The sequence below is a fragment of the Pomacea canaliculata genome, linkage group LG2 (assembly GCF_003073045.1).
Source record: "Pomacea canaliculata isolate SZHN2017 linkage group LG2, ASM307304v1, whole genome shotgun sequence".
Lineage (NCBI taxonomy): Eukaryota > Metazoa > Mollusca > Gastropoda > Architaenioglossa > Ampullariidae > Pomacea > Pomacea canaliculata.
The window spans coordinates 39,204,960-39,218,333 of record NC_037591.1 but is presented as its reverse complement, the minus strand read 5'-3'; the positions used below and the strand labels follow the sequence as shown (position 1 = coordinate 39,218,333).

Here is a 13,374-nt window from a genome sequence, read left to right as displayed (position 1 = left end):
ACAAAGTCGATGGTGTAATCAATGACGTTAGTTCTAAAAATAGATGACTAGTGGCACATGGGGGAAAAATCTAGCCCATGTGACTAATTTTCACCAATCGCGTAGTGCTCGGACAAGACGTTCGACTTACGTTGCTGACCCAGGGCTAAATATAGTCCCACGCAACCCACCTCGTAGGCATTTCTCTTCTGGTCGCCAGTGGTGTTGGTGGGTATCATCGCTGTTCGCTGTGGTCGCCACGGGTGTTGGTATATATCTTCGTTGTCTGTGAATGAACGTGCGCTTTATAAGGTACATTTTCTTGCACTTATTTTCAGACTACGTTTTCGCATTCTTTTAAGTACTAACTGAAGCCATCAGGATCAGAAAACGGACTCAAAATTTTGTAAGCAGAGTTGAAAAGTTATCTGCATCAGTGACTTGATTCTTACATTCGAAGATAAATTGGCAGCAGTTTCTTGATTATCAGAAGCATGTCTTTGTCACCTCTGTCACCATCTTTCTTCGAATTTGACATAGACGATACAGATAATTTGAATTTGTCCACTCCTTTCATGTTGTACGATATGAGCGACTTTTTATCTAGTGGTGCAACGGACAAGACCCCATTCCACGAGTCAGACAGTGGTCTATCCGATCCTGCAGCTATGTCGACTTGCTCAAGTGTCAGCCCAACCAGAGATACGGATATCATGTTGGATGAATTACTAGATAATGGTCAGTTTAGGCCATTCGGCATTTGTGATAACACGCCACAATACGACGGAGATAGTGATGACTGTTTTCAAAATGGCATCAACGAAGACGTGATGTATGATAGTTCTGCTACAATTCTGCCACCAAGTGGTGAGCAGAAGAATCGGAGATTCACTGGAATTGCAAACCCAGCTGTTTTGCCAGTGGATTGTGGATTAGTTGGGGGTGTTCCGACTGTAAGTGTGGCAGTTCCCAAGAAAAAAAAGCTTTGTCGTCTGCAAGCACAACTGTCAACAAGCAGTGAAGAGTCGACAACCATTTCAGCAGATACTCGAAGCAGCTATTCTTGTGATCAGGACTTTGATGTGGAAGAAAATGACTATATGATGAATGAGAAATCTATTAATTCAAGGCAGACAGTTAAAGCTGACACCCCACACAACTTGAAGAATCCAAAACAGACACTTAATAATGTGAAGGTTGTGCGTGTTGTCCGCACACAACACGATCTGCCTAATACTCCTGATGAAGTAGTGAAGGCACTTGAAGAACGTAATCGAAAAAATGCTCAACAGGCCAAGGCTAATCGCCTCAGGAAAAAGAACTATGTTGGTAGCCTTGAAAATGAGGTGAGAGAAAAAAAACAGTTGATTAATCAGCTAGAAAAGCATCTGGAAGATACACTTGAAGAGAACAGCAGATTAAAGACTGAAGTTGAGTATTTAAAAGCAGTGCTTTCAAACCAAAGTGCCCTGGCTGATCTCCTTAAAAACATTCCTAACTCTCAGAGTGTCAGACTATCATCCTTCCTTGGGTCAAGGAAAAGAACATCTGCAGAAAGTGATCATGACTACTCATCTACCAAGAGGCAATGTTTGCAGTTGCAGACAGAGCCAAAAGCTGGGGTGTGTCTCCATGTTGACAGCAATGGTGTTTCTTTGGAGTTCTGTCATCACTGTTCAGAGATGTCACGTGCTGCTTCAGAATTTGTGTGAACATCTTATAACAGTACAGGGATTTCACGATGCAAACTTCGTGGAAAGAAAAAACTGAACATGGATATGCATAAAAACCCTTAATTTTGTGAAAACAATTCTGTTTACCATAGTTTGCAGTGTTTTTTCTGGTCTTGAGCATCAGAATCAAAAATTGTAGAATATGATGCATTAACAGTTTTCTCAGGAGTATCAATTGTATAGTGCCAAAAGCTGTAATACTTAGCAGTGTAAGAAGTACTGTTGCAGCTAATGTATAATCTCTGATCACATTGTTCTTTGATAATATACTTTAGCTTTCTCTTCCAGGTCCTGCAAAGGCTTTGATACCTGAGCAGACCATTACTCTTGCCCTTCAGCCACCTAGGCTGGGAACCTTAGTTAATATTTGGTAAGGTGACTTCTGTTGCAGATTGTTGTTGGGGTTGGATAGATACTTTCATGTCTGGAAATGTTTTCAGTGTTTTTAATCGTTAAAGAAGATTATCTTAATAGTTATCTGGTCATTAACTGAAATTGATGCTTCAATCTTGTATTTACTCACTGTGGTGAAGTCTTTCCTCAAGCCTCTTGATTTGTGGCTCGGGAGACTTACACCATTTGCTCTTTGTCAAACAGTTATGTTGCCGAAAGACGAGAGAGGAGAGTTGTGGTGTTGAAGGCAGTTTCCTGTGCACAGTTGTTCCACTTCACGACTGTTGGCTGATGAATATAATGGGGAAACATTTTTCAAAATGAGTAACAAACTCAGGCTAAGTATGTTGTGGTAAGAATACGTCTTTGGCAATTTTGAGACAATTTTAGATTTTTTTAAAGTTGGATTTCACAATGCATGCTGTGTTCCAAAGCTTCAGTAGTATCGACATACCACCAGAAAAACTGTCCGACCCCTGGTTGTGTTTGAATCAGCATTATATTTATTACTGCTTCAAAATAATTGTGGCATGCTTACAGTTATGACATTTTTTTTTTTTTTTTTTTTTTTTAAGGGAATTAAGTGTATGCGGTTACACAGTAGCATGCACTTTAATACAAAGTTCTACTTTATTTGATATGTGTTATAGGATGGTGTTTTGGGGAAGAGGAGGATGCTTTTTTTAATTTAAATTATTGCTGTTGTTACTGCACCTTATTAGGATAGGCAGGTGGTGTGTCTCTAGTTTAATAGGTAATTTTAACAAAAATTGCGGGTGGTTTCTGGGGCCATATCTTCGCAGGTACAGCTGTATTTCATAATTTGTTCAAATGGTGTCTCTCTCTCTCTCTCTTTGAAAATTTACACATGCTTTTCCATTTGCCTCGAGTAGATTTGCTGTTGTCAGTAATGCTGAGATCCATTTGTGTATCTTTAGAATTTAGGACTTTAAAATTATTATTTGTTGGTTGTACAAGGTTCAAAAGGCTTCTTTTTTTTCAATTTTATGTCTCATAGTCACGTTTTATCCAGACAGGCTGCATTTTTTCCGATTCTGGTTCTGAGGACCATTGGCAAGTGCAGTAAAAAAACAAATACATGCATGTTTGACATTGCTGCTTCATATCTGGAACAGGTACATCTCTTTTGATGTGATAGCCTCGCATATGGCCGCTGATTGGCCATCAGGCATTTTTTCTGGGATTCCGGTCCATTTGATGTCAATGCTGTGTTTTAATTTCTTTGCAGGCTCCTGTCCTCAATTTCTTTGAACATTTTTCTCTGTACATCCCAGCCAGACAACTCTGCTGTTTGATGACTGTATCCTAATTATTCATGTCTCCAGAACATATCATATTTGCAGGATTTCTATTTGCTATGCAGCAAAACAAAGAAACTCTCACCCCTTCCATATCCATAACTTGCCTACTGTCCATTAAATCCTTTAAATATAAAAACACAGGCTCTTCCTTGAGTCTGCCAAATATCCACATAGTGGCTTGTCCATCTTCAGTCTTCCCAACTTGTTTAACTCAGCAGAATAACTATACCCCCAGTTCTTGTTATCCAATTCTTTGTGTTTTGTATGTTAGTCATTGGTACGGTTGTTTGTCCCTTCATATGTTGTCCATGTCTCAAGCACCAAGAGCATACTCCTTACAAGCATGGATATGTGCTATATAAATCACACTTTTTATTAACTTGCACAAATCCAGAATGCATAGGTTTTCTTTGCAGGTCCTAAAATTATGCAGATAAAGATCATTTATGATATTGGGGTCAGGGGTGTCAGATAATGGGTAACATTGTGACCCAATTCAATTTTTTCTCAAATTGCCAAAGAATTATTCAGACCGGTCTGAGGCAAGTGAATTTTGAACTTGCTTATTGTATGATACTGTACATGTTAAACAAATCATTTTTCAGTATGGTTGATTAAAAAAATGGTATTCTTTAAAAACAAGTGGTTGATGTTCTCTGTATTGTACTGTCAGCTGTCATTGTTTTAAACCTAGTGGTCACTACTGAACCCTCATGTCTCCCTTTAGTCATTACATATTACAGCTTTTGGGGAAAGATGACCGTGTGAGAAAATACTAAAAAGCAGCATCACACACGGTAGAGAGTGCTTGCCATGCCTTATACACAAAATCTCGTGTACATTGTCAGGTGGGTAAAATTTAAGATAATGCACAAATCGGCTTGAACACCAGAAAAAGAAAACTGACCATATTGAGATACTGTATTTTTCATCTTTCAAGTGCAGCAAACAAAAAAAAAAACCACCATCATTTACTCCCAAGACATTTTGTGGCTGTGTAAGACTGAACTGAGAAGTCTTATTTGACAAAGGACAATAATATGCTGACTAGTCTCATGCAAATAACCCATAGGAAGACAACATCCCTCTCATGGGTGTATTCTCCAGGTTCTGTTTCTTGTGTGTATGACCCTTGACAAGATATCCCTTGCAAATCTCTCATCAGGAACGTATCCTCCAATCTTCTGTCTCATGTGTATAACCCATGGCAAGCCCTGATGTTCCTCACATTCTTTCTCAGTGGGTGTGTTCTCCAGGTTCTGTTACTCTGTCTCATGCGTATAACTCATCGCAAGACCCCGGCGTCCCTCACGTACTCTCTCAATAGGTGTGTTCTCCAGTTTTTGTTCCAGCCCTTTCCATGACCGTTGTGCCAAATAATCACCTGAAATGGTTGAAAACAGTATTAGAAGCTGCTCTCAAGACCAGTGCTTGCAATTACTTTATTATTTCTATCAGCAGCAAATATTCCTGATGATAAGAGAGCTACAGCACCATGGCATTCATCACCATCTAGGTTTTATATTTACTCTACATCAGGCTCCTATGAAATCTTTAAAAACTGACAAGAATACTAAAAACAGCAATGTATCTGTTTATATTTATAAGCACTACAAAATACCGTATTGGTGTCACCTTAGTGCCCTATTTTGTGTACAAAGAAATGCTGTTATAATAGTGATATCAATGATACTTTACATCCCTGTCAAGTTCCTTTCAGTAAACGTGCTTTTGGTATATACAGACATGGTTTCAGTTATGTACTTCCTACCAGCCATTTCTACAGATGCCACACCCATGGCATCTGAGCGCAGAATAAGTGATGCTGAGTTTGGTCCATCATCCTCCCCTGAGCTACATCCCAACCTTCGCAGTTTGTTGCTGATCAAAGACACATATGTAGTATCAGTAGCTCCTTCGGTAGTCTGAATGTAATTGGCAGATCCTGCACAACAGAATAACCAGTAACATAAATGCAATAACCAATATCATGCACAGCAGAAAGTTATTGACTAGCATACATCCAGATATAATCAAAAATTGAAAATGCAATTAATGACATACAGCTGACTGCAGATTATGTAAAGATTTGCTTCCTGAATACCAAGATCAAACCATATGCAGAAGTTCCACATGACTGTAAAGACAAAACACTTCTAAATAACAAGTCTCCTTTTTCTGTCTCTAGATCAACTGAATGAGAAGTAACACATCAACCGATTGTAGATGCTAGACCAAGTGAAAGTCGTGTATCCCCTTGACAACTGGTACATGCTAGGGCAGCTAGGCCATGACCACTGGTAGATGCTAAGCCAAGTCACCAGTAGCACTTGGTAAACCAAGTGACCTGTGATACTGTAGCCAAGTGACCACAGGTGCAAGCCAAACAACATTACAGTAAGGCATCATTTGAGAGATTTAAAACACTAAAAACACCTCTTGAGCATTGGTCTCAATATCGGTCCACACAATGCTAGTCCATCCTCACCCCCCCCCCCACCTTCCCTCTTTTTTTTTTCCATCTATTGGCGTCTTCCCTGTTCATTTTCTTCTGCAGAATCATGATACCCTCAGTTCTTATTACCTGATTCTTGGGATTTCTTTATGTCTTTCATGAGTCATCAATACTGTTATTTATCCTTTTGTTCTTTGTATGCTGTCCATGTCTTGTACTTGTCTCAAATGCTAAATGCACGCTCCTTATGAGTGCGAGTATGAACCACCTTTATTATTATTTATTCTTTCCCTATATCCGAGTAAAGTCACTGAAAAAAAAAATATCTACTTACCTGGCAGAAGTTCCTGAAAGTCTGTCAAGTAATCTCCTGTCCACTCGCGGGCTTGGTTACAGGCGACTTCCATCTCGTATGGTGTCACAACTGGTCGATAGAACTCACTTGAATCCAGCAATGAATTGAGTGGGCATGCCACAAGTACAAACACATCCACCTCCATAAAATTGGCCAGTTTGGCCACACTCAGTTTACCCACCACGAATGTGTAGCATTTTTTCCCTGCTCTTCTCACCAAAAGCCTTAAGTGTGCTATTATATCCCGTGTGCCAGAAATGCCCAGTGTTCCCACAACAATCCCAACAATGGATGCATCCTTAGCACACTCTATCATATAATATCTCTTCATGAGGGCTTTATTAACATTAAGACTTTCTTGCCTGCAGATCTTTGTGGCTGGGTCATATGTCAGAAAACCACATTTATTCATGGTCATCATAAAGTTGGTGAGGACAAGACCCTCTTGACCTATAAAAAATACTAAGCATTCATTCAGTGAAACACCTGGTGGTAACTGAAAACAGCGACTGCACTTGCAGAAAGTGCTAATCTGTGTATCTGCTTTCCCACTGGACAGATTGTCAGATTTCTCTCCAGAATCTGCTGACTTTTCGTGAACATCATCAGGCATCTTCAGCTGGGATGTCACAAGTCCATTATATTTTCCTTTCAGCTCATCATAAAGGGAGTCTGAAATAATTTTTAAAAAAAACTATTCCTTGACAATTTCTATATTCTCAAGCTACAGAAAAGTACAATAATAATTAACATAAAAGCTTACCTCTCTTACACCAAATAATTTTCTTCTCAATTTTTCCATTACAGTAAAACCTTATTAAGACCTTCCTAATTACATTAAACGTTCTATTTTTCTCTAGTTTCTCTGAGTAAAGAAATCAATCACTGTAGCTTAACCATTATGTTGCTTAGCAATAATATTACCTAGAGACAGGAAAAATTATCTTTCTGAAGTGCTTCGCTTGTTTAGTTTTTGTGGGATTATTCTTTAAGCAAAACAGTTTGGTTTCAACTGTTAAAAATGGTGCTGCGATGAACTTTTTAAAGAAGAGCCTCTGTACCCTGGTGGTTAATTTACATTACTTTGTAGCTAGTCCCTAGTTAAAGCCTATGGTCACAAAACTCCTTCCTGCTCAGCTACTGTCCACTAGATTTATCTAAGAAGGTAAAGGCAGTGGAAGGAGAGCATTTCATAAACCATGTTTGAGAACCACTTGTATTGTCCCCTATAGCTGCTAGCATAGTGGACACTTTATCAAATTGTACCTAACTGACTCTTACCCTGCATAACTAGCATTAACAATGCAGAAGAAGATTAAGTTGTGCAATAAAAGTGTGTGTTTTTTACATCTTTCACTCTGAATATCATTAACAAACAGTGATCTGTAATTGGTAACATCAGAAGAAACAATTGAAAATACTTTTTTTTTTGTGGCTTAGCTTGGTTTAGTGTTTAATTTCTCTCACAAACTGGCATTTGATCCCTTCTCCGTTTTTATGTCTAAAGTAATGCCATAAGCTAAAGCAGAAGAATCACTGTGAATATGCTGTATGCTGTAAACGTTCAGTGGTGCCTACCCACTGCATGCTGGTAGCTGGTCTCTGCCATCAGGAGAACTGGCTTGCTGTAGTCTGGACACAGGCTTTCCAACTGTTGGGCTGCGTGCTTAATATCCACAGGACATGAGGCAAACACATACAGTACTGGAAGTCGCTGGGTGGGGCTGAGGCAGGCAGGTCCATAGTGAATAATGCAGTCAGCCTGCAAATGTTCTCCTGCCACTTCATCCACACAGCAGCTGCAGAAAGCACTGGGAAAGTCAGAAAAGACCATGGCCCTTCTACCTCAACCCTGTGGGAATACACCCATGGTAAATAACCCTCAACATGCACTAAAAACACACCTTTTCCTTGAACATTACTTCTAACAACAGTCCACACAACACTAGTCCATCTTCACTCCTTCCCCCCATTTTTTTTTTTAAGCTATTGGCTATTTCCCTACTCCTTCTTCTGCAGAATCACGATACCCTCAGTTCTTGTCACCCAATTCCTCTTCATGCTGCTGTCTTTGTCTTTTATGAGTCATCAGTACTGTTGTTTATAATAATAATTTTTTATCCTTCCATCCTTCGTATGTTATTCTTGTCTCAAGCACTACGAACACATTCCTCACGAACATGAGTATGAGCTATGTAAATCACATGCTTATTATTATTATATTATGTAAAAGCAAGAAAACACAGAGACAAAGTGGAGTTTTCTACATGAGGTGTATCCTAGTAAAAACTGCTGGCTGCAGCCTTTCTTTACAGCATTACCTTCCATATGAAGTGTCTCCCAGTATGAAAATATTGGCTGTAACCATTTCTTGGAGACTAGACAGCACTGAGACCGAATCTCCTAAAAGCTGATCAGGAAACTGAAGAGCTACCTGACAATAAAATATAAATCTTTAAAACTGCATGCCACAGCATTGGGACAGTTCTTGATCTAATCTGAAATAAAATGGTCATTATTAACACCCATGGTAAATAACCCTCAACATGCACTAAAAACACACCTTTTCCTTGAACATTACTTCTAACAACAGTTAATAATTATATAGCTGTTAATAATGACCACTTCATTTCAGATTATAGTATGATCATATTTAACAGATGTGATGACCAAATATATGATCAGTGTATTTTTTCACAACTATCTCTTTTTCATGTGTTGTCACTGTATAATCTATTAAGAATGATAATGGCAGCTATGGTATAAAGGACTTGTTGTATGCATGCTTATTTGCAAATGGCACCTCCTATCTCTTTTCATAAAGTAACCCTGAAAGCTGGATAGAATAGCATGTGTATGATCAACAGCAATTTGGGTTTCCTTCTGATATAATACAGAAATAGGTTAGACAGTGAGAGCCATTTATTTAGAATTGGTCTGTTTAGAGTTTCTGTTATTTGTTAAGTGCTCCACGCAAATTATTTTGGCCAGCCAAAAGTCTTTCAAGGTGAGAGAATTAGGCTTCTCTGAGACTGGTGATGTACATCATAAGCAGGGAAACACAATGAGAGTCAAAAGCTCATGTTGGAGCATGTCAGACCAACTCCCTACAATAAAAACTTTCATTCAGTGTTTTCAATGTGGCAGCTCTTATTGTTTTGTTTGCTAATCCCTCACAATTAAAGTGTCTATCAGAAGAAAGTAGACATGCCTGGTACTACTTGTTCTATATATATATAGTTTTTTCAGCAACAAAAGAAGCTGAATCACAAAAGGGAATAAGCCCTTGTTCATGCAGCATTGAAAGTCACAATAATGTCTAGGCACTTTGTCCCAGAATACTCCCTGACATCAGGTACATGCATGTTTTATTTTCAATTTGTTGAAATAACATATTTCCATAGTCATTGATGAAAGAAATGTTGTCTGTTCACTAAATTGTTTACTGGGATAAGCTGGGTTTTGGCTGCCACAAAGGAGCTTCTGTTAGTCTTGCATCTGATACAATAATAAAGCCAGAGCAGCAAAGGGTCCAAACCACATTGTTACATTTCCACCTATCATAGATATAGTATAGATACATACAAATATAAACAAATACACCACTATCACTTTCTTTACACCAAGCTAGAGTGGCTGCTGGGTGGCTGTGGCATTTCCCAACCTGCCATGCCCTAGGTCCTCTCACTAGGGTAAGTGCTGACTCTTACTGTGCCCACCAGCTCCTCACACTCGCGTTACATCCAGCTTGTTTTGTTGTAATCCCCAGGTTAGCCACAACAAAGCAGAACTTTAGCCCTAATGTATCTACTAATTTATCAGATATGATTATCTTCTGATTATCTTTTATCATCTTATGGTCCCTACCTGATTTTATCTACTGTGATGCATTCTTCTACTTAAACAATCGTAACAGTACTTTTGACATACAACAAATCAATCACAGCCACCAGTGTTGATTTATTCTAACAAATTAAAAACTCACCCTGACAAAGTTGTGATCACGAATCCACTCTGCACACCTTTTCAGCTCATACTTCTTTGACAGCTCGGTGAAACCTGCCAGTCCTTGCTGGATTACATTTAGTTTAGTCATCATGACATCATCTGAACTGCTGAATGCTAACATCATTCTGCAATATTAAGACATTACATACTGTAATATAAAAAAATATACTTAGTAAATGTAATAAAGGGCGATTAGATTATAGTGCTTAGTGAAATGACCAAAAACAATTAGTCTCTAACAGGGTTAGGTTTAGACGTTATAAGCCTTGCCAGCAGCATTAAATTGTCTGTTCTCCCCCAACATAATCATAAAACAAATGAATGGTAAAACTCTCATTCTGTGTAACTTAAAAGCATATATGACTAAATTATTTTTTTTAAAAAGCAATCGGTGGAGTAACGCAGAATTTATAATCTGGTTCAACTGTTGGTGAGGATTGGCGAGTGTCACGCTAATTTTGCTTCAGACATTTCCTGTCTTTTAAATATTTTAAGAGTCACGCATTGCGTTTGTGGTAGATCCTTGGGTTTGAATCAGTAGAGGAATGTATTAAAACTATTAAAGTCATGTCAGCCGAAAAATTAGTTACAAAAAGTAGTGCAACATGTTGTTTAAAGAGCAGACGACAAGGTACGTGTGCCAAAGCAAAAACAAATCGGAAATAGAACTTTCATCTCATATGTAGAATGAAAGAAAAATAAAAAATGTTATGCTTACAAGTCTTATTTTATATGTATGCTTTCAATCACTAGCTTAAATCTGAGATAAGTATGCTGTGCTGTACATTAGTCAAGTTCGTGGTCATACCCATGAGCATGGGTACCGCCATAGCAAAGATTGCTAATGCGCAAGCGTCAAAGGAAGTTAATATTTTGATCGCCAGTAGAGATCTTTCAAGTAAACGAGACTTTCCACATTTGCAGCACTGACATTAAAAAATAAGTATAAGATCAGTATTTATCGATGGGGGATATCAGTCGACGACCATTTCAAAAATCGCGTGCCAGCGGTGGGACTACACAGGTACTGTTACGTCACTCCGCTTTTGTCGTCTGCTTATCCAGTCTATAATTATTATAACCAACGCAAATAATGATCATCATAAAAAACTAAACTATCCCTATCACCTGGTTCATTTAAAATAGTTTATTAACGGCACATATCTCTACACTCGCTGACAATATAAATTGATGCAGAAATAAAAATAAAATATAAAGGTGACCAGAGGTCCCGATGTAGGCGGGACAGTCCCGCCTTTGATCGCGTGCCCCGCCTGCCCACCATGACGACACCATGATTAGCATGCGTCCCCGAAACGTCTGGTGACATTATACTTAATGTTAAATCCCCTGATACAGAGAGAATTGACTCTTCATAAGGTTCGTGATGAACTGAATCACAAGATCATTGAGACAGTGACCTAAGTGATGAAATCACAGCCTTTGCAGCAAAATTTACAGAACTTTAAAGAAAATACCGAACATCGCGAAACCAGACGGCAGAGGTCAGTGATCGGCACCAAGAAATTGCTCGGCTTAAGGCTGAGACAGATGTTTGCCGAAATGAAAGAGATCAATTGGCTATAATGTGTAAACAACAGTGGGTGACCGTTGGTGATTTTGAAGAAAAGGTTTGTGAATTTGAAACTGGGAATAAGAATCAGTCTGACAACCTATACAGAAAGCCTTAGCAGAAATCAAATTCTTCAATGAACGTGAGTTAAGCATGAAGAAAGACCTTGAGAATACTATAACAAAACTGAAATTCCTGGAGGGAAACATCGAGGCAGAAAGGGCGCGGCTCATCTAGAAACTAAATTTAACTTAGAAATGGTCCAGCGCTGTGTTACAAACCTGGAGAAAATTCTGGAAGATGAGAAATCAGCAAACAATAAGTATTACGGAGTAAAGGAGAGTCTGACATAACAAATCAGAGAACTAAAACTAAAATACGATGAGAGAAAAACAATTAAGGAATAATTAAGTACATGCATGTATCTGAGAACGATCGGCGTCAGTTTGGAGATAAGAATTAAAAACGTACAGAGGAGAAGAAGAAATTAAAGTAGTCATTGGCGTCTTGTCTAAAGTCCATCAGAAAAACTTCATTAAATTCAAGACCGAGTCGGGAAAGGCCCAGAAAAGACCGGACGTATTTCTAGCCGATGGGACGGCTTCTAAAGACCAATTAGAATACCAGCTGCTGAAATTTGATCCGGACGACAAGGGCAAAAAGACGAAATTTATGAAAGTCGCAAGAAAATGAGACACTTGCACTATCTGATTTTGTGGAAAACTTAAAGCAGTTGTAGAACAATTCCAAGTAGCTAGCTCAGACGATAACCTAGACCCAGACTTCAAATCAGCAGGTAGAACGAGACTTCTTGCCTCCAATAAACCAAGGGGACCCTTTTAAACTAACAGAAAAAATAAGTATGGAAGAGCTTGAACAGGCCCTAAACAGCTAAAAGACTGGGATCGGCTCCAGGCCCAGACCTCATCACTTATGATCCAATGCTCCAAGAATGCCACCATAAAACTAAACTTAATATCTTAAATAGAGCTTTTTAATGAAATTATTGATAAAAGTTCACTCCCTGACATGTGGAAAAAGGCTACGGTAGTCCCAATCCTTAAACCATGCAGGTAAAGAAATTACAACCACCGCTAGCTACAGGCCAATAGCGCATATATACCTCGCAGTTAAATTAGGCAAGACGTTTGAAACGATTATCAAATGCAGACTTAATTACTTCTGTGAAAAAAAAAACAACATATACTGCCCCCAGAACAGAGTGGGTTTAGGAAAAAACGTAGCACGATGGATCATATAACAGCCCTGCAGCAGGAAATAATCAACGCCCATACAGAAAAAAGAGTGAACCTGTGTGGGTACGTGTTCTTGGACATTGAGAAGAGACTGGAGGAGACTTTCATGCAGAGATCGACTTGGGTGGGCAATAAGGGTAGTCTTGACCTTTGATTCCAAATGCTGGCGGTCAAAGGCATTATACAACCCCATACTTAAACGAACATTTTTTTTTTTTTTATCGTGTGCGTTACTTCATGGACGTATGTATACGCGTCCGTGGTTTCAGCGTACGTGTTTATTGCTGCTGAAAGAATTGG

The 13,374-nt window shown here is 38.8% G+C and overlaps 2 protein-coding genes and 1 long non-coding RNA gene across 6 annotated transcripts; 2 read left to right on the top strand and 1 right to left on the bottom strand.

Annotated features, from left to right (window-relative positions):
• Positions 1-136: 136 nt before the first annotated feature.
• LOC112556389 lies at positions 137-4,066 on the top strand. Its single transcript, XR_003097712.1, has 3 exons — positions 137-291; positions 2,001-2,082; positions 2,310-4,066. It is a non-coding gene; the product is annotated as an uncharacterized LOC112556389 (long non-coding RNA).
• LOC112556386 lies at positions 298-1,994 on the top strand. Its single transcript, XM_025225352.1, has one exon. The coding sequence runs from the start codon at positions 474-476 to the stop codon at positions 1,689-1,691; it is 1,218 nt and encodes a 405-aa protein (XP_025081137.1). The 5' UTR covers positions 298-473; the 3' UTR covers positions 1,692-1,994.
• A 264-nt stretch (positions 4,067-4,330) lies between the features above and the next one.
• On the bottom strand, positions 4,331-11,114 carry LOC112556385 (2-(3-amino-3-carboxypropyl)histidine synthase subunit 2-like). 4 transcript variants are annotated; one of them, XM_025225347.1, is made up of 7 exons: positions 10,964-11,114; positions 10,223-10,370; positions 8,559-8,671; positions 7,816-8,048; positions 6,217-6,909; positions 5,199-5,372; positions 4,331-4,811 (listed from the first exon to the last, which is right to left on the bottom strand). In XM_025225347.1, exons 2-7 carry the CDS (start codon positions 10,367-10,369, stop codon positions 4,690-4,692), a joined length of 1,482 nt encoding a protein of 493 aa, XP_025081132.1. In that variant the 5' UTR covers position 10,370; positions 10,964-11,114; the 3' UTR covers positions 4,331-4,689. The 4 variants fall into 4 exon arrangements, with proteins under 4 accessions (XP_025081132.1, XP_025081133.1, XP_025081135.1 ...); XM_025225348.1 differs by having other exon boundaries at positions 7,816-8,036; XM_025225350.1 differs by lacking the exon at positions 10,964-11,114 and having other exon boundaries at positions 8,559-8,667; positions 10,223-10,360.
• Between the last annotated feature and the right edge of the window lie 2,260 nt (positions 11,115-13,374).